Source organism: Mytilus trossulus, chromosome 8 (genome assembly GCF_036588685.1).
Source record: "Mytilus trossulus isolate FHL-02 chromosome 8, PNRI_Mtr1.1.1.hap1, whole genome shotgun sequence".
NCBI lineage: Eukaryota > Metazoa > Mollusca > Bivalvia > Mytilida > Mytilidae > Mytilus > Mytilus trossulus.
Window position 1 is genome coordinate 68093870 of NC_086380.1, and position 27164 is coordinate 68121033.

At 31.1% G+C, this 27164-nt stretch overlaps 1 protein-coding gene across 6 annotated transcripts; it reads right to left on the reverse strand.

Moving 5' to 3' along the window:
• Window positions 1-27164, reverse strand: LOC134681313 (uncharacterized). 6 transcript variants are annotated; one of them, XM_063540887.1, is made up of 10 exons: window positions 27068-27164; window positions 21287-21376; window positions 16848-16890; window positions 14931-15117; window positions 13718-13818; window positions 12793-12938; window positions 8475-9109; window positions 6717-6818; window positions 4710-4848; window positions 1-1642 (listed from the first exon to the last, which is right to left on the reverse strand). In XM_063540887.1, the coding sequence occupies exons 4-10, from the start codon at window positions 15016-15018 to the stop codon at window positions 1501-1503; spliced, it is 1353 nt and encodes a 450-aa protein (XP_063396957.1). In that variant the 5' UTR covers window positions 15019-15117; window positions 16848-16890; window positions 21287-21376; window positions 27068-27164; the 3' UTR covers window positions 1-1500. The 6 variants fall into 6 exon arrangements, with proteins under 6 accessions (XP_063396957.1, XP_063396959.1, XP_063396958.1 ...); XM_063540889.1 differs by lacking the exon at window positions 16848-16890; XM_063540888.1 differs by lacking the exon at window positions 21287-21376 and having other exon boundaries at window positions 27068-27136.

A 27164-nucleotide genomic window follows, 5' to 3' on the forward strand; every position in this document is an offset into this window, starting at 1 on the left:
CTTTTTTTCCAACAAACAAGGATAGATTATTTTCAGGTTCAGATGACATCCGGAAAGCAAACTTAAAATTAAGGTATAATATTATCAAAATAAAATGTCAAAAACTGTTTTCACAAAAACAAAAAAAAATTACTTAAAATATGAATTTAGGAACTTTATAAACTATGACTGACATGTTCATTTAAGAGGAGATCAAAGTTTGAAAAATATTTGGTTCTTTTTTTGCTCCTACAATACATTTTGTCTTTAATATTTATATAAAAAAAAAGCAAAAGTTGAAACATACAACTTCTCAAAGAGTAATATTTAGGACAGAAATGTATTATAACCTGATAAATGGTTTGACTACAAAAAAATACAATAACAAGGATACAAATTTAAAAGATATAAAAAAGAATGTGTTCATAGACAGTGCACTGATGCCTCACATGCACAATGATTTTCTATGTTCAGAGGACCAGAAATTGGAATAAAAAGTATAATTTGGCATTGAAATTAGAAAACCGTATCATAGGGAACATGTGTACAAAGTTTCAAGTTGATTGGACTTCAGCTTCATCAAATACTACCTTGACCCAAAACATTAACCTGAAGCACGACAGACAGACAAATAGACAAACTAACAGATGCACAGACTGAAAGACTTATAGTGCCCATGAATGGAGCATAAAAATGAACAAAAAATGTAAGATAAGTTATTTAATGAATTTTTATTCTTACTAAACTGTTAAAAAAAGTTCTATCAGAGTATATTAAATTATATTAAAGATTAAGATTCTGTAGATGTCTTTTTGTTTTGTTTTGCATGATGTTGTTTGGAATCCCCTTTTTATACCTCCATTTTCCAGTCAAGTAAAAGCAATTTTTACTTTTTGTGACACTTCCAAAGATTTTCTTAAAATACAAGAGTAGAAAGTGTTTTAGGCTTATACCAAAGAAAATTAAAGAAAGATAGGTCATTATTAAATCATTTCACTTACAAGGGAAATAAGAGTTCTACATTTTTTTATACCAATTTTATAATATTTACTGCACTAGGAAAATAGATTTCACATTGCAGCAAATTTGACAAATACTTACAATAAAAAAGATAATAATTCTTAATCTCAATATATTTTCAACCAACATGACCAAATTGGCCGTTTCAGTATCTAAAGCATCATGGGTTATTTCATTGTTCGTACCCAAAAGTGAAAATAACGTTACGTCATTGGTTGAATTTCCATTGTTTACAACGTTTTGAACAAATCAAAACGCTTTGGTGTACGTTTTTAAAAAATATTACCCAGGATGCATTAGATTCTGAAACCACCAATTGATTGATTGATGATTGCTTTACACCACTTCAGCACAAAAAAAGCTGATACCTGGCGAATCACCAACCAAATCAATTTACTCTTATTATGTACACATATAATATTATGTCCTAATAAATCTGCTTTAAAAAATTCAACAAATATAAATTGTTTGCTATGTTTCATCACCATGGTGACCTTGTTGCTATGATTCTGGATGTTTCAGGAACTCCATTTCTGATGCCAACACCTTTGTAACCTGCATACATTTGGCAGCATGGTCTCCGCCCATTCTCTTCAAAGCAACTTCTGCTGCTTCTCTCACATGCTTTATAGGGTCATTCCTCCTGTTAATATAATAACAAACGTTTTAGTAACTTATAATTTTTTGTTTTAAATAAGCAATAAATAGAAAATGACAAAATAAATTGAGATGTTTATACAGATTTGTTGCTTGTTTTATGATAGGATATAATTTTATCGTATATAAATAAATGATAAAAGGTAATATTTGCAAAGAATTTTTGTCATATATATGTATAGTTTAAAATATCTAAATGACACATTTGTCTAGTTTTCTTCTAAGGGAGATAACCATTATACAAACTCAAGGGGAGATAATTAAACTGGTTATTACTGCAAACTAAATTTTTCAATACTTTACAATGGCAAGTAAACATTAACGATAAACATTACACATGTTTTAATCCTTCCCCTTGTCTCCCTTAGTATGAAAAGACTTTTTCAGCCAAAGAATTAGTTTGATGTGTACCTATATAGCTAATATTATTTATATCAAATTGTTAAATTATAAACCTCTAGTTTTAAAAAAAATGTCTTTTAAATGAGAAGTAGCCAGAGTGGTGGATTATTCTTAACCAAGCTATGTGTAAGCCAAAAAAGTGTCCCATGAAATTGTGTCCTCTAGAACATTATTTCACAGTTCATCTGTGAAATTTTGTTCATGGGACAGAATATCACATTTGTAAACTATAAAATAGTGTCTCCCTTAGTGAAAAATTGTCCCTAGTACTTGCACATAATTTCATGGATGTTTAATAAAAATATGTCACAAAGGACAATATTTCATAGTGTAGCTATTTTTATCTGTCACTAAAGAAGAGAAATAATTTAGAAATCATTGAAATGTTTTAATCAATTAGTTATTAAATCATTATTGAAATTTCAATAAAGACAACACAGATGTGTCTCGATACTAATATTATTCCTGACATTATTGATCTTGTTAAAAAGGACAATTCAAAAATGTTAAATCAATTCATAGATTCCTATTGTATATTTAAAAACAAATGTCAATTTAGTCCTATTATTTTTTGTTAATATTTTTTTTGGTATTAGACAAGACTTTTATGCAGTATTGACATGATTATGAAAAAATGTCCAACGACATAGACAACTATCAGAGACCAAATGATGTGGATGTAAGCAATTAAATTCATGTCACCTTACAAATTATTTTTATCAAATAAAATATTGTTGGATTTCAAATAAGTTAAATATGGGGTTCCATTTTCATTAAAATTTTGGAGGGGTTATAAGAAAATTGAAAAGATGGTCAGGATCTTAACAAGTACCTCACAAGACACATTTTCTTTTAATTCTGGAACAGCCCTAAGTTAATTCATAATCAATGCATATCGACTACAGAAAGAAATCGACAGAAACCAAACTGTAGAGAAAAAATGTATTTCTTTAATTAAATTTAAACCAGGTGTAATAGAATTTCATAACAGATAATTTTTAAAGGTGAATAGATGATTCATGAGACACAGTTGACTCTTAGCATCTTCTTATTTCATACAAGGGATTTTTAAGGTTAATTCCAGTAATACTACTTTAAACAGAGAAATTCTAATGAGGAATTTGTTTTTGATAAAATATTGCATCTCTTAAATATATAATTGCCAAAATAAGTATCAGGGACATGAAAAACTTCCAAAATGTAGCAATTTTACCTGACCATATCGGGAAATAGGTATTTAATCGGATCTTAACACGTAGGTGTGATTTGTTTAAACCGGTTTTCGATAAAAATATACGAAGAAATGTCAAAATGATTAGGACTTAATTAAATCCGTATTTCAGTAAGATTGTGCAAGCATACGATTTTAATTCAGAGAATTTTTCCTGAGGAAGTTTTAAAAAACTGCAAAAAAATATTTTTACAGTGGGTTAGCTTTCATTAGTCTTCACTATCTATAGATTAACAACTTTTGGTTATATTTATAATTCAGAATCATCATTGAAGGTGGAGCGCAATTGCGCAGTTAATTAATTATATAGATGTGCCATTTGTATGATGAGTGACATTCCGTGGTATTATGTGCCAATTCGAAAAAGTTATACGAGAATTGTCTCCCCTTAACAGGTTCATTTTTTTTATAATTATGTTTAGGTTTCTGATATAATTTTGAATAGTTACAAAATGAATCAATGCAATATATTTCAGTTTTTGTTATTGATGTATCAAAACAATTGATGTACGAATATAATTTCATAAATTTGAAACGTTTAAAATTTTTACATACCAATATAAAGAACTTTTTATCATTTTTGAAATAGACTATGAATAAAATTGCATGAAATTACTTCCCTTGATGATAGATTGATTGGGAAATGAGCCAGAGTTATCTATTTGTGATGACAGAGAGAGACTAGCAAGCAAATTTTGATTGCAGCTAATTCATTGTTAAAACAATGTTCCACTATAAACGAATGTTATTTAATACAAATATAAGGACTTAGTTAGCTAAATCTACAAATTTTATTTGAAATTATGAATTTTTATTGCAATAGATTAATATGCTACAAAATGTATAAACCTTATCCCTAATCCCTGCTGACCCGGCTGTTTGAACTTTTGACACATACAACAATCACTTTTCCACTTTGGCGTCAGATATTTTGTTTTAAGATGCAAAAATTTTGCAGGAACCTGTGTAATATCCACTAATAATGGACACATAGTGATTAGGTGTATTGGTACCATAATGAATAAGTTTGGAAATCATTCAATTTGAACAAGAGTTATTTCCCATTGATTGCAATGTTGACGGTCTGCACACATGCCTTCATAAATCAGTCAAATTCAACTTGTTATACCGACTGCTAGAATTTATAAAAAAAAATCTAATCAATTTTAATTTCTTTGAGCTTTGTTTTATAGTTGATCATTATGACCTAGTGAGGATATCTTAACAATCAAATTATGTCATCTTAAAAGCTATTTTTAAAATAAAATATAATCTCCACAATAAACACACTTAATAGGGCTTAAAAAATAAAGTATGTGTATAAAATGTGTGAAATAATCTTGACTTCAGTATAGAAACTTGCCTAACATATGCTTTTGAATGTCAATTAAACAAAAAAAATAAAAAAAATTTTACCCACCATTTTTCAGCCACTACTTCCTCTGCTTTAGTGCCAGGTTTGAGGAATCCCAAAGCAAGGCAGGCGCTCTCCCGCACCAATCTGTCCTCATCGTCTAACATACCCATTATACGGTCAACTGTAGCTTTTTTGTTCTTTGCTATAATAATAGAATGTTAAATTAATATTGACAATAGAAAAATGACAAAATTATAATAGGTTGGTAAAATTTGAATCAAAACTATACTTTGTGACCTACATGTATAGCACATGACTTAAAGAGAAATATTGCACTGCAGTATAAGGACATGTATGATCAACAAGTATTCTTTTAACATTTTAAAATTAGTTTTTTTTACTTGTCTTTATAATGGTTATTATTAACAACATTCCCTTCTGTAAATGAAAATGGCTGCATGTTTATCTGTACATTAGGTCTATATTTAGAAATAATACATGAAACTGGAAGTAGATCTTACATATAATGTGTAAAATAAGTGTATATAAACTTCCAGATGAAAAACAGCTATAAAATCACTGTTCCTTTGCTTTTGGTATGTTTTGCTGTACTTCTGCTGATTTTGTGTCATGGACTATTCTTCATATGAATCTTATTGCATAGTTTATCCAAGTATTGCTGAGAGTATTGCCAGACCCTGGATATCTAAATACACATAAGAAAAGTGTGTATATGGTGTGCCAAGATCTAGCCTATAAGAGTTGAGAATAAACCCTGGATATCTAAATACACATAAGACAAGTGTGTATATGGTGTGCCAAGATCTAGCCTATAAGAATTGAGAATAAACCATGGATATCTAAAAACACATAAGAGAAGTGTGTATATGGTGTGCCAAGATCTAGCCTAGAAGAGTTGAGAATAAACCCTGGATATCTAAATACACATAAGACAAGTGTGTATATGGTGTGCCAAGATCTAGCCTAGAAGAGTTGAGAATAAACCCTGGATATCTAAATACACATAAGACAAGTGTGTATATGGTGTGCCAAGATCTAGCCTAGAAGAGTTGAGAATAAACCCTGGATATCTAAATACACATAAGACAAGTGTGTATATGGTGTGCCAAGATCTAGCCTAGAAGAGTTGAGAATAAACCCTGGATATCTAAATACACATAAGAGAAGTGTGTATATGGTGTGCCAAGATCTAGCCTAGAAGAGTTGAGAATAAACCCTGGATGATGCTACTACCCAATATATGTACATTGTATTGTAAAAAACAGCCCATATTTATGAAGCAAAAGCATTCTTCTTTCCAGTAAATGGCTAAAAGATCAAATTGTCACATTTTTGTAAAATTGCTATACTATATTTGGGGCCAAGAAGGGGTCTTACTGAACCTGCTCCTTTAACAAAGACTTTTAATTCTTGATATCAAAAACAATTTCATAAATGACAGAAAAAAGATATAACTGAAGTTTAAGACAACTATTAACAAGAAACATGAGCTGGGAAAGGCATATGTCTAATCTTCCAACATGACTTTATGCATTCGTGAATTAATTTGTTGTTCGATCACATTAGTTAAATATTTTTCTCTATTAGAATTCTTAGAGCGCATTTGTTTCTAACCTAAACGATGTAAACGATTACGCGCGTAGTCGTTTAATCCATTTGTTTCTTACATTTTTTGGTCATCGTTGACATCATTCACGTAAACGATGTACGCGCAAAATAGTCGCTTAGTCGTTGATCGTTGAGACGTGTAAATGATACATTTGTTTCTGCATCTGTTGTTTAAATAATTATGAGCACGTGTTGTTTTCGCAAAGTCCTGGTTATTTATTTTCCGCACTTTTACCTGTTTGTTTACAATGTGTGAGTGTAATCTATTTCTGTCTGACAACGTGGGGTCGATAAAGTTTATTAAACAATGTATTTGTTTCTAGCAGCTCAACGTTTACTAAACGATAGTCATCGATGACAAAATTTCAGGTTAGAAACAAATGCACTCTTAGATTAGTTATTCTATAAATATTTCTACGGAATAACAACTTGTTTTTTTACCTGATTTAGCCAAAGCAATGGTTGCCACAGCCCTGATGTTTGGATCAGCATCTTTTAACATCTTAGATAAACCTTGGACAACAGCAGGAAAGGAGAAATTTCCTGTAAAATAAAAAATAAAATAAATAAAACCAATTACAAAAATGAAACTGTACGAAAAGCATTGCAGAATTAGCTTCCTTAACTTTCCAGTCTTCTAAAGAAATACAACTTTCTTGTCTTAATCCACAAATAAATCACATGAAAATAAAAGGAAACAAAAGTTATCTCCCTTTGTTAATCAAATGCATATAGGTATATATATTTATTCAAATACTTCTTTTTAAAAGCCATGCTGGATATTTTTTCAATTCTAGAAATACAATTAAAAATTAACTTCTGAATAATCAGCTGGTAATAGTAATCTATAACAATTTTCATATTAATGAGAGGTTAAATAACAGTTTCTGAAAAACATTTCGTCAAAACAATATAGATATATTAAAGGAATGATAAGAAAATAAATGGGGTGTTGAGAAAAACAGTATTTAATGAAATTGCATTAATTAATCACATTGATATGCCATTATTATATGACCGAAAAATTTTAATTTTTTGGTTGTATATTGCTATCACGTTGGTGTCGTTGTCTGTGTCGTCGTTGTCGTCCGAATACTTTTAGTTTTTGCACTCTTACTTTAGTAAAAGTGAATAGAAATCTTGGAAATTTAAACTCCAGGTTAATGACCACAAAAGGAAGGTTGGGATTGATTTTGGGAGTTTTGGTCCCAACATTTTAGGAATTAGGGGCCAAAAAGGGCCCAAATAAGCATTTTCTTGGTTTTCGCACTATAACTTAAGTTTTAGTAAATAGAAATCTTTGAAATTTTGACACAAGGTTTATGACCACAAAAGGCAGGTTGGGATTGATTTTGGGAGTTTTTGTTCTAACTGTTTAGAAATAAGGGGCAAAAAAAGGACCCAAATAAGCATTTTTCTTGGTTTTCGCACCATAACTTTAGTATAAGTAAATAGAAATCTATGAAATTTTTCTCATTTCAGATTTCATATATAAAAAGGAAATTTCTTCAAACTTTTTTTTGAAAGGATTAATATTCAACAGCATAGTGAATTGCTCAAAGGCAAATTTTTTTCTTTAAGTTCATTAGACCACATTCATTCTGTGTCAGAAACCTATGCTGTGTCAACTATTTAATCACAATCCAAATTTAGAGCTGAATCCAGCTTGAATTTTGTGTCTATACTTTCTCCAACCGTTCAGGGTTCAACCTCTGTGGTCGTATAAAGCTGCCCCCTGGGGAGCATCTGGTTTAACAATTGAAATGGTACAATAAGTCATTTTTGGAACCTCTCACATGTTTAAAATCATTTTTGATAGATAAAACCATTGCTTTAGTCTAAAAACATCACTTGTGATATCAAGATGATATAATTTAGCAAAGTATGAAGAAATTTAATTTTATTTAGATGCCCATATACATTTCTTTAACAAGAATGTGTCCCCAGTACACAGATGCCCCACTCACACTTTCATTTTCTATGTTCAGTGGACAGTGAAAATTAGAAAGATCATATCATAGGGAACATGTGTACTAGGTTTGAAGTTGATTGGACTTCAACTTCATCAAAACCTACCTTGACCAAAAACTTTAACCTGAAGCGGGACAGACTGACAAACAAATGGATGGACATGCAGACCAGAAAACAAAATGCCTCTCTACTATCCTAGGTGGGGCATTAAAAACGCAAAAGATTTACCTAGATTTTGTATAGTTGTGAGTCGTAGAGAACTTGACATATTAAACACCTCCACCATGGCATGATATCCTGTAGCGTAGGCCTGGAGACGATTGTAAAATCTATGCATATCGGCATCTGGATTTCCTTCACAGAAAGCTTCAAATTGACTCTTTTTCACAGTTTTTTGCAAATCAAAGATATCTTTGTAAATCAAATTAACGAAAAACTTAAATCTATCTTCTGAGTATTGTTTGACAATTTTGTCATGGTAGTCCATTTCAAATTTCTTTTTGAATTCCACCCATGGGACTTCACTTTTATTGTCGAAATTCCTGTCCCAAAAATCATATTTTAGACCCGTCTGTCTGGTTTGGAGAGGTCTGATTGGTCTACGATGTTCTGTCATGCCCTCATCATCTTCTCCGCCAATATCATCCTCATGGTAATTATTCTCGTCATTTGTATCGAAATTTATACTGACGTTCATTCCGTGAAAATTAATATCGCCCGATTCAGAAACTTGAGTTGGGTCGAGCTGAGGCTGCAGATTTGACATATTTACTGTCATTGATGCCAGCAAACTCTGTAAGCTGCTTTCATATATTTCAGGCTTGAAGAAAAATGTCCAATTTATCCTGGCAAGCATAAGCTTCCTGTAAAATAACAAAATATTGGTAAACAAGAAACTATTTATATATATATTGATTTATTGCTGGTCACTGAATCTGGAGTGCTATTTAGGTTTACTATAATGTGGACCTCGACAAGAACACCTATAAATATGAACAGCAAAGAACAGAGAAGAAAGAAATCAGATTTGAACGATTTTCAAAAATTGGCACATTTTTATTTTGGTATATTTTTTTTTCTGTCAGTACCAGACTCTTCCAAAGGTGGATAAAAGTAACGGGGACCAGGACTTAATAAAAGCACTGATTAACATGATCGGTAAAAAATCAGTCTATCTAGTTATGGATGATAAACTTTGAGACAGGGAGATTCCTATAGTGATTTAAGGGGAGATAATCTGACAATCACTCTACTGTATTGATTTTGGAATACTGTGGAAGTTATTAATTTTCATTATTAACAAATTTTCGTGGATTGAGAAAAAAAATTATATTCCAGGATTTTTTAATTCCTGATTTTGCCAAAGTATGCATACGAGGTTATAGAAATTTTTTACTCATTGAACATTTCAATTCACAGTTTACCTTTCATATATATATACACAAAATTACTGTAAATTCAGAAATTATTGAGTGCATTTATTATTGGGATTTTGTCGCTTTAGACTTAAATCTGATTTTCATTTTTACGATTTTGAGAAAAATACTGTTTACTTCATATAAAATATTTCAAAATTGCAAGTTTAAATTATTGCGTTTACAGCTCTGTCACATTTTTTGCAATAATAAAAACATTGCAATAATTTCTGAATTTACAGTAAGGAAAATTGGTATCCAATGAATTATATTAAATTCACAGTAAACCTGTACACAAAATGAAATTTCTGATTGAATAAACCCCAACCACCAGCTTTCTCTGTGAAAAATCATCACTAACAAAGAATTATTTTTAAATCTGAACCCCCCTTTTTTGTTCTGTATTTATATACTGACTCATTGAAATTTAACGCCACTTTAGGCACTATTGTCTATTATATGGCAGTAATTTTTTATTAGTGGAGGAAACAGTAAAATTAAGAATGGAAATGGGGAATGTGTCAAAAAGACAACAACCCGAGCATAGAAAAAACAACAGCAGAAGGTCACCTACAGGTCTTCAATGTAGCGAGGAAATTCCCTCACCCAAAGGCGTCCTTCAGCTGGCCCCTTAACAAATATATACTAGTTCAGTGATAATGAATGCCATACTAATTTCCAAATTGTACACAAGAAACTGAAATTAAAATAATACAAGACTGACAAAGGCCAGAGGCTCCTGACTTGGGACAGGCGCAAAACTGTGGCGGGGTTAAACATGTTTCATTTTGTGTTTGTGAGATCTCAACCCTCCCCCTATACCTCTAGCCAATGTAGAAAAGGAATGCCATACAGAACCACCAACCTTTGGGCAGATAAACTGGTAATCCTTGTCAATTAAGAGTGGAGTTGAACAAACCACTACAATAGGGGTTCAATCTTCAGTGTTTAAATGCTGGTGATGAAGTAGTAGGACACCTGAGAAGACTCAGTAACAAAGCCCCCCTTCATGTTTTGTATATGGAACTTCATTATTAATAAACAATTGTCTTATCGGGGCCTTTTATAGCTGACTATGGGTTTTAATCATTGTTGAAGGCTGTACGGTGACCTATAGTTGTTAATGTTTGTGTCATTTTGGTCTTTTGTGGATAGTTGTCTCATTAGCAATCATACCACATCTTCTTATTTATATACTAATCTGATTAAATACAGATTCTGTAGTTTAGCCTTCCCCTCAAGGAAGGGACAATGCACTGTTTTACTTTCTGTTTTAAAGACCTTTTAGGATCCTCTCCTTTTTTATCGCCCAGCAACGAAGTTGTCGATGCCATATAGTTTTATCCCTGTCCGTCATTCGGGAACAAACCATTATACAGTCTTTTTTTCTAAACACCTTCAGATATTGGGCTGATTTTTGTCGAGCCTTCGACTTTAGTCGAAAAAGCGAGACTAAGCGATCCTACTTTCCGTCGTCGTCGGTGTCGTCGTCGGCGGCGTCCACAAATATTCACTCTGTGGTTAAAGTTTTTGAAATTTTAATAACTTTCCTAAACTATACTGGATTTCTTCCAAACTTGGACAGAAGCTTGTTGATGATCATAAGATAGTATCCAGATGTAAATTTTGTAAAAATAAAATTCCATTTTTTCCGTATTTTACTTATAAATGGACTTAGTTTTTTCTGCGGGGAAACATTTCATTAACTCTGTGGTTAAAGTTTTTAGAATTTTTATAACTTTCTTAAACTATCCTTGGTTTGTACCAAACTTGGACAGAAGCTTGTTTATGATCATAAGATAGTATCCAAAGTAAATTTTGTAAAAATAAAATTCCATTTTTTCCGTATTTTACTTATAAATGGACTTAGTTTTTTTCTGCGGGGAAACATTACATTCACTCTGTGGTTAAAGTTTTTAGAATTTTAATAACTTTCTCAAACTATCCTTGGTTTGTACAAAACTTGGACAGAAGCTTGTTTATAATCATAAGATAGCATCCAGAAGTAAATTTTGTAAAAAAAAAAATCCATTTTTTCTTTATTTACTTTTAAATGGACTTAGTTTTTCTGTGCGGAAACATTACATTCACTCTGTGGTTAAAGTTTTTAGAATTTTAATAACTTTCTTAAACTATCCTTGGTTTGTACCAAACTTGGACAGAAGCTTATTTATGATCATAAGATAGTATCCAGAAGCAAATTTTGTAAAAAGATAACTCCATTTTTTCTGTATTTTACTTTTAAATGGACTTAGATTTTCTTCCAGTTAATACTTCATACAGTCTGCAGTTAAAGTTTTCAAAACATTTATTAGATTCATTAACTATCCTAGATTTTTACCAAACTTGGACAGAAGCTTCTTACAATCAAAAGATAGTATCAAGAGGAATATTATTATTGATTTTTTTCCTAATTTTTGTTGAGCCTGTGATTTACAGCAAAAGTAGGCGAGACACTGGGTTCCGCGGAACCCTTACAAATTTTTGGTATGTGAGTTAAACATGATGAGTTCCAAGTTTAAATTTATTCCGCTCGGCTTATTTTTGCCGAAATTCATGCTTTGGTCATTGATGATAAATTATTGAAAATCACAGTTATACAGACTTTTTTTCTACACTCTTTCAGATATTGGGATGATTTTTGGCATGTGAGTTAACCAAGATGAGTTATAGATTAAGTTTAAGTTTCTTTCTGCTCCGCTAATTTTTGCCGAACTTATGGGCTTTGGACTTTGATAAATTGTTGAAAACGGACCTGTTGGTGACCTTCTGCTGTTGTTTTTTATTTGGTCAGGTTGTTGTCTCTTTGACACATTCCCCATTTCCATTCTCAATTTTAATTTTACTTTTTACTATACGCATCCAGTTTTTGAGCTGATTTTTTATATGTGAGACTACCATCATGTTTGTGTCCACATGTATTATTGAAATTGCAGATTTTTCAACTTTTTGAGACGGGGCCATTCATCTAGTTTCTCATTAATAATCATCTTCAGCATGTTTAAAAGTTTGAATGCTGACATTTCATTGGATGATGTAATAATTCACAGAAAAGAACTGAGTGTTGTGTCAGATCCTTGTAAAGAAAGTTACCAGACAGGGTCTGAGTTTTAATCTTATAGTAAACATACATTCCTCCTTCTAGTAAAGGGCTGATATCTCTGAACTTCTCTAGACTCACAGGATATATCGTAGAATTAGAGATGTAGGCCAAAGCAAGCTCATCGGCAAACTGTGAGTCTTTGCAAGAATCTTTGCTTATAATCATAACAAACATCTGAAATAGTTATAATCATAACAAACATCTGAAATATTTATAATCATAACAAACATCTGAAATATTTATAATCATAACAAACATCTGAAATATTTATAATCATAACAAACATCTAAAATTTTCGGCTCTCCCTTGACACCATTTGCGAGTATGGTCTTGAGGAAACGATGATAGTCCGTCGGAAGGGGACGGTAAATGGCTGACCCGTGTTAAGAGAGAGAGCCATATCTCTTGCACGTTAAAGACACCCTTGTAGATTTCGAAAAAGAGTAGGCTAATGCCGCTAGAAGGCAGCACTCGCACCCGCAAAGTGGAAAGGGATTAATATAAGTTGTAAAACTTGTTTCCCAATCCACTATAAATAAATATGTTTAAACTAAACTAAACATCTAAAATAGTTAAATCATAACAAACATCTGAAATAGTTCAAAATCAACATTTCTCAAAACATATAGAAACAGATATTTAACATGTTTACATGTGTATGAAAACTTTTGTTTTAAATGCACTTTCTTCCTATTTCGTCCTGGAGCCTCAGTGGACAAGTGGTCTACATAGTTACTAATGTAATCACTAGCCAGTCAACACTGTGGCTGCACTCGACTCCTATCTTAATTGACTTGTTTTTCCTATCCAAGGTCAGTGTTTTTTCCAGCACTCTGGCTTCCTCCACCAATAAAAATTGGCAGCCACAAAAAAGCCTAAATGTGGTGCTTAAAAGTGGCGTTAAAACACCAAAAATCAAATCAAATCTATTTTGTCCTGCAAATACTGTTTACCTTACAACTAAGGATTGCCTCCCCTTTCTTACTCAGAGCTTCTACAGGATCCATCTCTGGTCTGGTGTACCATACTGTCCAACCCTGCTCTTCTATCTTTTCTAAATGAAAAATATAAAGTAGGTATAAGCATAAAAGAATAAAGTATCCAGTTTCATAAGACTGAATATTGTATGAGTTGTGTCAGACAGAAATTTATCTTAATATGCAAATCAATGCAATACATCTGTTAACCTGTTTCCGTTTGGAAAAAAATTCAAGGGAAAGTCTCAGACTAGGTTGGCAAGTTATAGTGTTAATCAAATGGTACAAAACAAACCAACTGTCATCTTTTAAATTCATGGTATTTTGTATGTGTATGTTCCAAAATCAATCAGTCTTATACATGTACATATTTACATACACTTGCATAAGGTCGATTTCTATCAGACCCAGCTGAAATAGTATATTTATGTTTTAAATATTTGACTCCAAGCTGCCTTCTAAATCTCATTTATCAAACTCTACAAAATGTATATATTGGCTTTGTTAAGGCAATTGTTGAGCATTTTCAAGCATGTTTAGCCCCACTTCATTTTTATGTGCCTCAGTCCCAAGTCAGGAAACTGTAGTTCTGTGCTTGTTATTAGTTTATGTCTGACAAACATTTTGTATTTGTTTTTCTTAGACTGTTTTGTTCTGCATTCTGCCATTATTTATCTTGTTTCGCATTTTTTTATGTCCAATCTTTATCATGTTTATAGCTGACTTTATGAAATGGATTTTTTCTGTTTAGGGCTGTAAGGACTATTATAAATTGCTTACGTCCACTTCATTTGAACTCTTGTGGATAGATGTCTTATTGCATTGAGAATCATAAACTAGCTTCTGCAAATGTTTTATAGAGTTCTATAACAGTACGTTTGACAAAATAGCTATACGGTAATGTCAAAAATCAAATGATAAATGAGGGTAGTAAAGGGTTATTTTTGTGCAACGTCTTTGCCATTTTTATTTCAAGTGCAGTCATGTTTATAATTCACTGTGTTTAGTGAAATCAGTAAAAAGACCAACATGCAAATTTTTTTTAATTGTTTGTTCATAGTGAAATGGCAATTTTATTTTGCATTCTTCCGTGCAGATACCCTCCTTTACGCCCCTCATAAATGTTAACTCCTATGACGGCATGTACATGTATGATCATTTCAAGGGTAGAAAATATATATACAAATACCTGCAATTTTCTGTGTGAATTTCAAATCTTTTGAATTAAAACTGATCATAACATCACACTGAATCTTTGACGGTAGATTGGACGCCATTTTTACGTGACTCTGGTTTAAGACTGAGGGACTTTATACTTCCTGTCTTTCTGTGTTCATCATTGTCATTAATATAGGTGATACTTGTTGGTTCTATAACTGTAAAATGTAAAATTCAAAATGGTCAAATTTTAAAATGTACAAATTTTGATGTAAAAAATAACTGTAAAATGGAAAATGTAACTGTAAAATGTAAAATTCAAATGTAAAATCTAAAATGTACAATGTAAAATTTTTAATGTAAAATATAACTGTAAAATCTAAAATGCAACTGTCAAAGTAAAATATAAAATGTAAAATTTAATTGTAAAATGCAAAACTTCAAAACAACAGCTACATTTATTCTTTTCAGTAAATGTTCTTTATTCAGGTTATCATTCATCCTTTGTAATACTAATTATTAGAATTTTAGACAAAAGTTGCAATTTTAAGTGCAATTATGTCAATTATACAAGAGCAGATCTGATATCAATTGAAAGACTAGATTGGTACTATAAATGTAACACTCTATAAAACCTGGTTTAACCTGACATTTTAATTGTATTTGTCAAGTTAGGACTATAATGAACAATTGTTGCATCAACCGGTATGAAAGATTTTTACTAAGTTGGCCTGTATAGACAGGCAGTCACATTTTTGTCTTATCTCATTAATTAATTACCATCAATTTAATCGAAGTAATTTATCAAAGTGCAAAAAAAAAACGCCTTTTCAGCATCATTTTTCATGATCCATACAACTATATTGAATATGTGAAAGAAGATTTATAAATAATTAAAATTTGTATCCATAATTTCCAGAAATATAGTGCTATCGCCTTAATAAGGATGTTATTCACATTTTGTCATTCTATCAATGTCCCTTAAAGTACTGAACCAATAGAAACAAATCACTACAATAGTAAAACTTCATTCATCACATTATAATTATATAAAATGGAAACAGGAATTTCTAAAAATATAGCACTGTACTACAACAACAGACACCATCTACATCTAAATCTAGACAAACAGAAATAATGAAGAAAATGTTGTCCAAAAAACCTTAATTTTCCACATACAAAGTAAAGGAGAGTTACAATGTAAATAAAATAACATGCATGCACATTTTATGTGTAACAATATCACATGTACACATAAGATTTTATTATATATAATTATAGGTATTTGGGTACACAGTTTATTTTGCAAGGTTTTTATATTAGCTTTCTATATATCTGAGAAATATTTTCATATTACAAAATAGTATTACATTTGTAGTTGAATTCAAAATACACTCAAATGCAATATATCATAACTCTTGAAACATTATTTTTATTTGTATGATTATAAATAACAAACATTGAAGGCAATGATTTAATTTACTTAACAGCTAAAAAAACCAGTCATTAATTATCTTTGTTACAAATAACTTCTTTCAAAGTTGGCAGAGCCGACTTAAAAAAGGGAAATAACTCCTTAAATGAGTAATGACTTTTATCAAGTTTCATATATCATAAAATAATATGTTTTTTTAAAGAACTTATGTGATATAGAACTCAAATCATTTGATTTACTTAAAAGCTTCAAATATATTGATGAAAGAAGTTGACACAAACTTTAAAGTGATTTTTAAGAGTTACATCCCTTTATGAGAATTACTTCCCTTAACAGGTCTACATATACCTACTATTAGTGTGAATATACATATTAAATTACAATGGTACATAATTTACTTTCTGTAAAACATTATTGTCTAACAATATACAAAGAAAGATCTAGTAAACAATTAACACAACATCAAGATAAAGGTATAAAGCTGTATCATATCAGGGTAGATAATCAACATACAACATCAATCCAAGGGATACAATCCACTGTAATCATGCATATCCTACAATGAAAATAAACTCATAAACAAAATAAAAGCTGATACTATAAACCTTAAATAAATATGTATATATATATATCAGCCCAGATATGAAGATCCCATTATAAATTCACTACCATTCAACTTAAGGTGGTATGGGTGTCTTTCGCCATCTTGGATTGTAAAAAACAGAGAATCTAAGGTCCATATTTTCTATCAAATTAGCAAAATTTGATGCAAGAATGCAGATATTTCATGTGTTTTTACATTTAAAAGATCCAATTTATAGGAATATAACTTATAAATATAAATATATGTACAAGTGTAGATTATTTTTGGTTGTTTTTAAATATTTTGAAATTGTCATTTTAAGGGGAGGTAACTCTAAAACAGTGCATTTTCTGTTGGATTGTTCATGGAATTTTCTACTTTGTATTTTAGCCGGAAAAAACGCACGGTGACCCTATCTTTTCTTTTGAATTTATCAAAGCATTATTTGAAAGCTATATTTTCCTAATTTATTTTACAATTCTATCATTTCGTTTAGTTTCTATTCACAAAATAGTGTTTTTTCCTGTATAATCCATACAAAATTTGTCATTTTGTCACGACCCGTAGCTTGAAAAAATGCACGGTGACCTATCATTTTAATAATATTTTTTAACATGTATCAATAGATACTACATTTTGGCAAAGTATGAACAAATTCTATCATTTTTATTTTAGACTCCCATACCACCTTAAATTAAGTCTCTATTTCGTGAAATTAAGGTCTCAAATGTTACTGAATATATACAATCTCAAGAGAACAGTAGTAATAAAAAACATTGATAAAAATAGCTAAAAAAATAAACCTGTTGTACACACAAAGCTTGATTTGATTTAGATTTTTGGTGTTTTAGCACATGACTTTCAAGCACTGCTTTTGGGCTATTTCATGGTGCCTAGTTTTTATTGACAGAGGAAGCCAGAGTGTCCTTAGAAAACCACAGACCTTTGATAGGAAATAAAATGAAAGCTTGAACAAATTCATTCATCTAATACTTCATCGGTGTAATCCAAGAGTTAAACAAGTGAAAGATGAAAAATCTACTAAAAGAGATTCACCTCTAGGCAAGAGATGCAGATCATAAGAGCCTGAATCATTTATTTGTTCAAATCAAGTCACACTATAAATATAGCTAGTATTTTTGTCACTAAAATCTTCTGGAAAAAAGCTGATGCATACCATAAATATCATTGATCATAATTACTTAGAAAGTTTTGGACCCTTAATAGGCCGTATACTGACCTAATTACAAATTAATAGTTCTACAGTACATTGTTGACACTACGTGCACTGTCTAAAACTGCACATGCATATAAGTCTTGCCTTTGAGACTTTGATAATTTGCAAAACTATATTTGAATACTAACATAGAAATTAGAATATCATCTACTAGTTTGTCAATGAAGTGTAAAATAAGGTCAAAATGACTCACTTTGAATTAGGCTATACATGTACATGTATGTTGTAGTATGTACATGTGCATATGTGTTCTCTAATTCCTTCAAAACCCTATTTATTGAACTCATTAATTAAAAAATAATAATAATCAAGTGTAGGTACCAATAATCTCATTACATGTATATGATTGGTTAAGTTAAAAGGTCATAACCGTAATATCAGCTATCATGATGAATCGAAATGCTTTTTATTCATGTGTTAGGGAAATTTACAGCTTTATAAAAAAAAAAAAGTAACTGTACGGAAACAGTGTAAACAACCAAATAATTGACAGCAGATGTAATCCATTGTCTTATAGCCAATCAAAAACTGTGTCACATGTCACATGGTTTTTAATAGAACTATTTGTTGATTTTGTCTTATATATAAATATATAATGCAGGGTTAAGTTCATACAGCGTAACAATATGGCAGGTTACATAAAATCAATCATCTCTTGTGGGGGCATGATTTTTTTTCTTGGAAAACAGTTATTCAAAATCTATTTTTCTTTCTTTTAAGGGACGACAAAATCAAAAGTTCAATGTAGGATGAAAAAACTTAATTTACATAGTTTTTTCACTGACCCCCTTTTCTTAACTTAATTTGAAACCAGATGCTCCGCAGGGCGTAGCTTTATACGACCGCAGAGGTTGAACCCTGAACGGTTGGGGCAAGTATGGACACAACATTCAAGCTGGATTCCGCTCTAAATTTGGATTGTGATTAAATAGTTGACACAGCATAGGTTTCTGACACAGAATGAATGTATTCAAATGAACTAAAAAAAAAAATTTGTTTTCTCTTAGAGCAATTCACTATGCTGTTGAATATTAATCCTCTCAAAAAAATGTTTGAAGAAATTTTCTTTTTATTTATGAAATTTCAAATGAGAAAAATTTAACCCAATTTTTTATTCACATCCCCCTTTCCCTTATTCCAAAACTAATTTCAATTAAAATATTCTAATGGAGTTTGCAACAATTACTACTCATTTATATACATGATGTAAAAAAACTGCTTGTTATCACTGAATGGTAAAGATTATTTAAATTTATCAGTTGGTAGTAAAAAGTGAATATACATTGTATATTGTATATAACAAAGATTTAAGTTGATTCTGGACAAAGAAAGATAACTCCAATTAAAAAAAATTCTTGCAGATATTTCTTGCTTACTATACTGGACAAAGAAAGATAATTCTTAATTAAAAAAAATTTGCTATTTCACAATATGGTGAAATTAGATATTTCTTGCCATTGCACAATACTGTGCAATTGAAAAGACTTGCTATTGCACAATACTTAATATAATAATTTTAGATCCTGATTTGGACCAACTTGAAAACTGGGCCCATAATCAAAAATCTAAGTACATGTTTAGATTCAGCATATCAAAGAGGCCCAAGAATTTAATTTTTGTTAAAATCAAACTTAGTTTAATTTTGGACCCTTTGCACTTTAATTTAGACCAATTTTAAAACTGGACCAAAAATTGAGAATCTACATACACAGTTAGATTTGGCATATCAAAGAACCCCAATTATTCAATTTTTGATGAAATCAAACAATGTTTAATTTTGGACCCCGATTTGGGCCAACTTGAAAACTGGGCCAATAATCAAAAATCTAAGTACATTTTTAGATTCAGCATATCAAAGAACCCCAAGGTTTCAATTTTTGTTAAAATCAAACTAAGTTTCATTTTGGACCCTTAGGACCTTAATGTAGACCAATTTGAAAACGGGACCAAAAATTAAGAATCTACATACACAGTTAGATTCGGCATATTAAAGAACCCCAATTATTCAATTTTGATGAAATCAAACAAAGTTTAATTTTGGACCCTTTGGGCCCCTTTTTCCTTAACTGTTGGGACCAAAACTTCCAAAATCAATACCAACCTTCCTTTTATAGTCATAGACCTTGTGTTTAAATTTCATAGATTTCTATTTACTTATACTAACGCTATGGTGCGAAAACCAAGAAAAATGCTTATTTGGGTCCCTTTTTGGCCCCTAATTCCTAAACTGTTGGCACCGAAACTCCCAAAATCAATACCAACCTTCCTTTTGTGGTCATTAACATTGTGTTTAAATTTCATTGATTTCTATTTACTTTAACTAAAGTTATTGTGCGAAAACCAAGAATAATGCTTATTTGGGCCCTTTTTTGGTCCCTAGTTCCTAAACTGTTGAAAATAAAACTCCCAAAATCAATCCCAACCTTTATTTTGTGGTTATAAACCTTGTGTCAAAATTTCATAGATTTCTATTCACTTAAACTAAAGTTATAGTGCGAAAACCAAGAAAATGCTTATTTGGGCCCTTTTTGGCCCCTTATTCCTAAAATGTTGGGACCAAAACTCCCAAAATCAATACCAGCCTTCCTTTTATGGTCATAAACCTTGTGTTAAAATTTCATAGATTTCTATTCACTTTTACTAAAGTTAGAGTGCGAAAACTAAAAGTATTCGGACGACGACGACGACGACGACGACGACGCCAACGTGATAGCAATATACGACGAAAATTTTTTCAAAATTTGCGGTCGTATAAAAAATGATTGAGCAATATGAAAAGATGTAAAATCCATTGTGGATAATCAAAACTTGTAGCAATTATAACCCCCTCCCCTAAACTATAATAAGTATTTGATTTAAGTTTTTTATCCTACATTGATCTTTTGATGTCAGCCCTAATACATACACATTTTATTTTTAATAAACATTTTCCTAACGCTTTCTAGCTGTTATGTAACTGTTATACTTACAAAATGTAATATTTTTAATAGATTTTTTTTTCTTCATTTTTTGAAATACAAAAAAAATAATCTTGAAAACAATTTTATCAATAATCAAATGCCCCATTCAAAGATGTTTGTTTCCTTACAAAAGAAATAACAACACAAAAATACTAAAACAACTAGTTCATACCATTAATGTGAATTTTTCTTCCGTCTGATTCTGATGTACGAGAAGGAGAACAACCCATTCTCCATTCATTCAATGAATCATTCTATCTTCCTGAAAAACATCTTATATTACAACGCACATGATGATATTAATGTCCATAACTCAGTTTATTGCAGGCTAAAGTATGTACCTTTTTTAGTACACACATAATTCATGTAATTACTTCCTCCTGAGATCAGCTGTACCGATAAAGTAATCAGATTCACTATTTTAACCTAGTGTTGCACTCATTTACGTCAGTGTCCACTCACTGTCCATTTAATTCAGTAATAATAATTATTAATATGTGAGAAGATATTTTACTGTTATTATAATCCAATCTTGTAAATCACAATCATCAAGTTGGAGAAAAGCGCTAGACGAAATATATACTATAGTAAATATCCTGATATGTTTTGTCAACTAATGAAAAATGTTCACAATAAGATTTTTTTCTAAAATTTTACTATTGTCATAAAACATGTAAAATGTCATATCAATTTAGATATATATAGTATTACATTTTTAGTACTGGTTTATTGTGTATTAATTATAACAAGAAAGCAATCATCACATGTTATTTTTAGTAAATTATTGAAATTATTACAAAAAATCAATATGAATTGCAATTGGGATTACTTCAGTGGATTAATTAAAAAAAAACAGTCAATATTTCCATTGTGACATGATCATAACATATATATGACTTCAGGTAATATTCATGGTTTTTAATCAATATTTTAATAACATTCTGAAGCATTTGTAAACAAAAGCTTTTATATTTGAAACAAGTAGTTTTAATTATTTTTAAAAATAATTCAAAGCTGACCAAGTTAGATTTATTATTAAATGATCGTGATAATGAAATTTATAAATAGATTCGAATTTAGTGCCAGCCATCTGCTTTAACAGACATCTACTTCCAAAGTGCAAAAACGTCATGTACAATTATCAGGAATTTCAGGGGCGGATCCAGTCATTTTAAAAAGGTTCCAATTACATGTCCCCATTCAAATGCATTGATCGTGCAAAAAAAAGGGGGGGTTCCAACCCCCGGAACTCCCCCTCTCTGGATCTGCGCCTGAGTTTCAAAAAGTTACTAAAGAGGTTTTCCCTGGACTACCCCCAGTCTGTAATTAGCGTTTTGATCATCTGTTTGGCACACTACCATTAAATTGGCTGCATTGCTACATGTACATATCTATATTAAAATGTACTTCCTTTGAACATTAGCCTAGGATGACATTTACCTCGGGCAGAAAACTTAACATCTTCAAAACATATCTCTTTGCTATATGATTAAATCTTTGACTATACATGTATATCAAATTTAACCAAACATAGAAAAATCAGGGTTGGCAAAGTTTATAGGAATTCAAGTAATATAAAACAAGTGACTGGTGAAAACAGAAGTTTATCCAATTCTTGAACCATTGCAATGTATATATCATAAACTTAGTATTTTGAGTGGGAATTTATCATTTATTATCCAAACATATCATATAATCGTCAATTTTGTTCCCTTTGTCTGTTATGAGAGGATAATATGGCTGCTCATTAATTGACGAGTTTTAAAGTCTTAGTTTAAAGATTGTCACCTTATCATGCTTATAGTAAACAATCAACAAATAAGCATGGATATTGAGCATGTGTATAACATGTCAGATAATAGTTTATTTTAGTGACAGATCAGTTTTGGTATAATCCACTTACAAACCAGATGCTCCACAGGGCGCAGCTTTATACTACCTCAGAGGTGGAACCCTGAACAATTGGAGCAAGTATGGACACACAGGGGCAGATCCATTCATTTTAAAAAGGGGGGGGGGGTGTCCCAACCCAGGATAAAAGGAGGGGGGTTCCAACCTATACATATGTCCCCATTCAAATGCATTGATCGGCCAAAAAAAAGGGGGGGTCAGCTCTGAATTTGGATTGTGATTATATTGTTGATACAGCATAGGTTTTTGACACAGAATGAATGTGGTCTAATGAACTTAATTTTTTTTTTGCTTTTGAGCAATTCACTATGCTGTTGAATATTAATCCTATCAATAACAAAAAATATTTGAAGAAAATTTCTTTTTAATTTCTGAAAGCTGAAATGAAATAAATTGACCCTCCCCAATTTATTTTTCACCTCCCTGACTTTCCCTTATTCAAAAAATGATCTTAATTCAAATTTCTAATGGACTTTGCAACAATAACTACTCTTTTAAATACATCATAAGGTATCAAAATATAAAATGTCATACAGTCATGGTTAAAATTAATATTAATTAATAGTAACTTATAAAAAAATAAATGGGGAATGTGTCCAAAGGGACACAGATGATGCCCCTAACATAACATAACGTTATAAAGGGACATAACTCAAGAATTGCAAAAGTGAAGCTGCCAAAATATCAACTTAAACTGAGTTTAGAGGTAATAAGCATTATATATATACGCATTTCATTAAATTTAGTTGAGACAATCTTAAGAGAACAGAAACTAAAATATTCTTAAATTTTTCCATTTGTAAAGGGGCATAACCCTAGAATGGTAATCAAAGTGCTTGTTATCACTGAATGGTAAAAATTGCTTTAATTTATCAGTTGATAGTAAAAGTGAATATTGCATTGTATTTTGCATATAGCATTAATTTAAGTTGATTCAACTATTATTCAGGACAAAGAAAGATAACTCCAATTTTCAAAGAAGATTTCATAAAGCATTGGTTTTTATATGTGATTTAACAACCATTTTGGACAAAGAAAGATAACTCCAATTTATTGTCTTGAAACTACAATAAGGCTTGTTTTTGGCCCTTTATTCCTAGACTGTTTGCCCCATAACCCTTTAAATATATTCTAACCTTCTACTTATGATATCAAACATTGTGGTACAATTTCAGAACAATTGATATACTTACAATGTACAACTTATTGTCCTGACACTAGATAAATGTTTGTTTTGGGCCCCTTTGGGCCCTAATTCCTAAACATTTAGGACCATAACTCCAAAATCAATCCCAAACTTCCTTTTGTGGTTATAAACATTGTGATAAAATTTTAATGATTTCTATTTACTTATTGGTGTAAAACACTTGTGAACGTATGAAGGTACATGTATGGGGATGCGAACGTGAAATGGAGCAAACAAGAATGGGAAAAAAAATGATTTTGGGCGAAACAAACAGGATTTAAATACTGGACTGTGTGGTACTACATATTGTATGTACATGTACATCATGTACATTGTATGTATGTTCTGTATCTTCTACTTTAGTAGAAGCACCACCATGGGTTATGGTGTAAAGGAGGACATTTAACACATTGTATTGCCATCGGTACAGATTTAATGTGAGAATTTGACTATTCATTTGTGACTGGTCTTACTATCAGAAAGTTAATTACTGTCCCCAAAATATAACTTATATAAGTACAATGTAATAAAACATATGAACACACCCACTCAACTGATTCACTCATCCTGTTCATCCTCAAAAATATAAAAACACAACAACATGTACAACAATGTAAATACAAAATAAAGGATAATTAGGTCACCCTGATCATGGGCCTGAAGCCGCACAAATGGGGTTAGTTATTGGGGTACCTTCACAGTGTTCCAGCTAGGCCGTTTTCAGAGGGCGCGGCGCCCGCCCTTTCCCAAGTGCCGCCCTGTGCCCTTTTTACAGTCTCCAGGGCGCCCTGCCTTTTTTGAAGATCGATTGTATATTAATTTGTTCGTATTGATGTGATACTCTAATTACTAAATTTTACCTGGGAAAAAGTTTGTGACTTTGTTTACGACCCCCAGCTAATCAACGGTTACAACTGGTGTCATAATTAATCTGTTATTATAGGTAATCGGTTTCATAATTAATCTGTTATTATAGGTAATCGGTTTATCGGAAGGGTCATTAATGATCATCAACATTAATTCATTCAAATAGAATTGGTCAGTCGGCAATTATCTTTGAAGAAATGTGCATACAACAACATGGGTTTACCGTAGTTTCAAGGAGGAAACGTAATGACAGAGAGTTGAAAACCATAATTAACCCTTAGAAGACATTTCTTCCCTTGCAGATACCAAGACTAAATACATATTAGTATTCTTACTTGTACAAGGCAGCTGTTAAATCACAGGCACTTGTTTTTATCCATAGGAAGGCCTACTATACATATAAATCGACAGTCGACCTTCCGAATTATAGTTATCCCGTACCATTGTAAACTTGTACCAACGTCAACTCGTACCACTTAACAAAAACTCGTACCATTGCAAACTTGTACCACTGCTAACTCGTACCAACTTATTTAAATGCATTTAAATGGTGTTTTATGATGTATGTAATTTACTTTCACTCAATACCTCTCAAGTCTGTAAAATGTATATAATTTGAAAGTACAATGACCAATTTGTAGCTAATGTTCCCTGTCTATAAAAATTTGGATAGAAAATACCGTGGCAGATTTGCTTTGTTGTCTCTTATGAAAAGACTTTTTTAAACTTTTAAATTACTAATTATTGAATTTAATTTTTAATCATTCCAAAGTAATTTTTCATGAATAAATCCTAGCAGTTAATCAAAATGATTTCCAAAATGAAATTCTTACTTTTTATAAATAGCAAGTTACAATGAAATGTAACCGTTTCCTGTTCCCGAATTTTCCCGCCAAAAAGCACATGGCTTTCAACAATTGTAAACAAAGCATTCAATGTGTGATCATGGATTACAGCATTAAATTAATTAATTTAATTTGAATATAGATATTCAACTTAAGGTACAGTTAAAGCAATTTTTTTTCTTTCTTCTGGATTATAACTACTTTCATACTTTGAAAGATCAGCTTAAAAAATAAAGCTTTTTAGAAGAAAAAAAATCGTATTTTTGTCTATAAAATCCAGTATAAAATTCAAGTAATTCAACATTAGTTTTATTAAGTTTACAAAAAATATTCTTAATATTTTATATATTTATGATGGTACGAGTTTGCAGTGGTACGACTTTCCTGTGTTACGAGTTAACTTTTTTGGTACGAGTTAACATGGTACGACTCGAGTTTCCGTTGGTACGAGTTAACTTACTTCCGACCTTTCTATGGATAGAAACCGGTAGGTCTTTTCACCACCGAACACCATCAAACACCCCAAAAGTTCATTATTTTGTCTTTTATCGTTGTCAATATGAATAAAATATAATATTCAAGTTATTAATTCAAAAAATCAGAAGATTAAAAGTCCAAATATCTACAGATGTTGTACCAATAGTAATAAAAGAGAAAAATATCAAAATCTAACAAATGAACAGAGATCCAGGATACTTGAATTGATTACTATATGAATATATTTGAATTTTATAACACACACACACAATGTAATCCGGAAAGTGATGAATCCGGAGATGTTTTCCTTATATTGATTTTCGATTTTAACATGAAAATGATGCCCATAAAAATCGAAAAATTGATTAATGTATATGTTATTTAATTTATTTGATCGTTTTATTGTATAATATCAAAGTTTTTCTTAGTGGTTGGTGGTATCTGAGACTACTATACTGTTATAGTAGTCTCAAGTGGTATTTTAGGTGTTCGGCGGTGTTCGGTGGTGTGCGGTGGTGTTCTGTGGTGAAAAGACCCACCCGATAGAAACAAGTGCCTGTGTGTTAAACTGTTAAAACAATGACTCGTATGAGCTACTGTGTATACTTATCCTACTACCAAATTAGGCTTGACTGATGACCACAGTTGACTGGTTTAATAACTTTACCTTTTTACTACACCTATAGCTTTGTTGTTACTTATTGTACTGTTGATGAAATAAAACTGGGGGAAAAAATGGTACTAGCTTTTTGTAAACAGGAAAT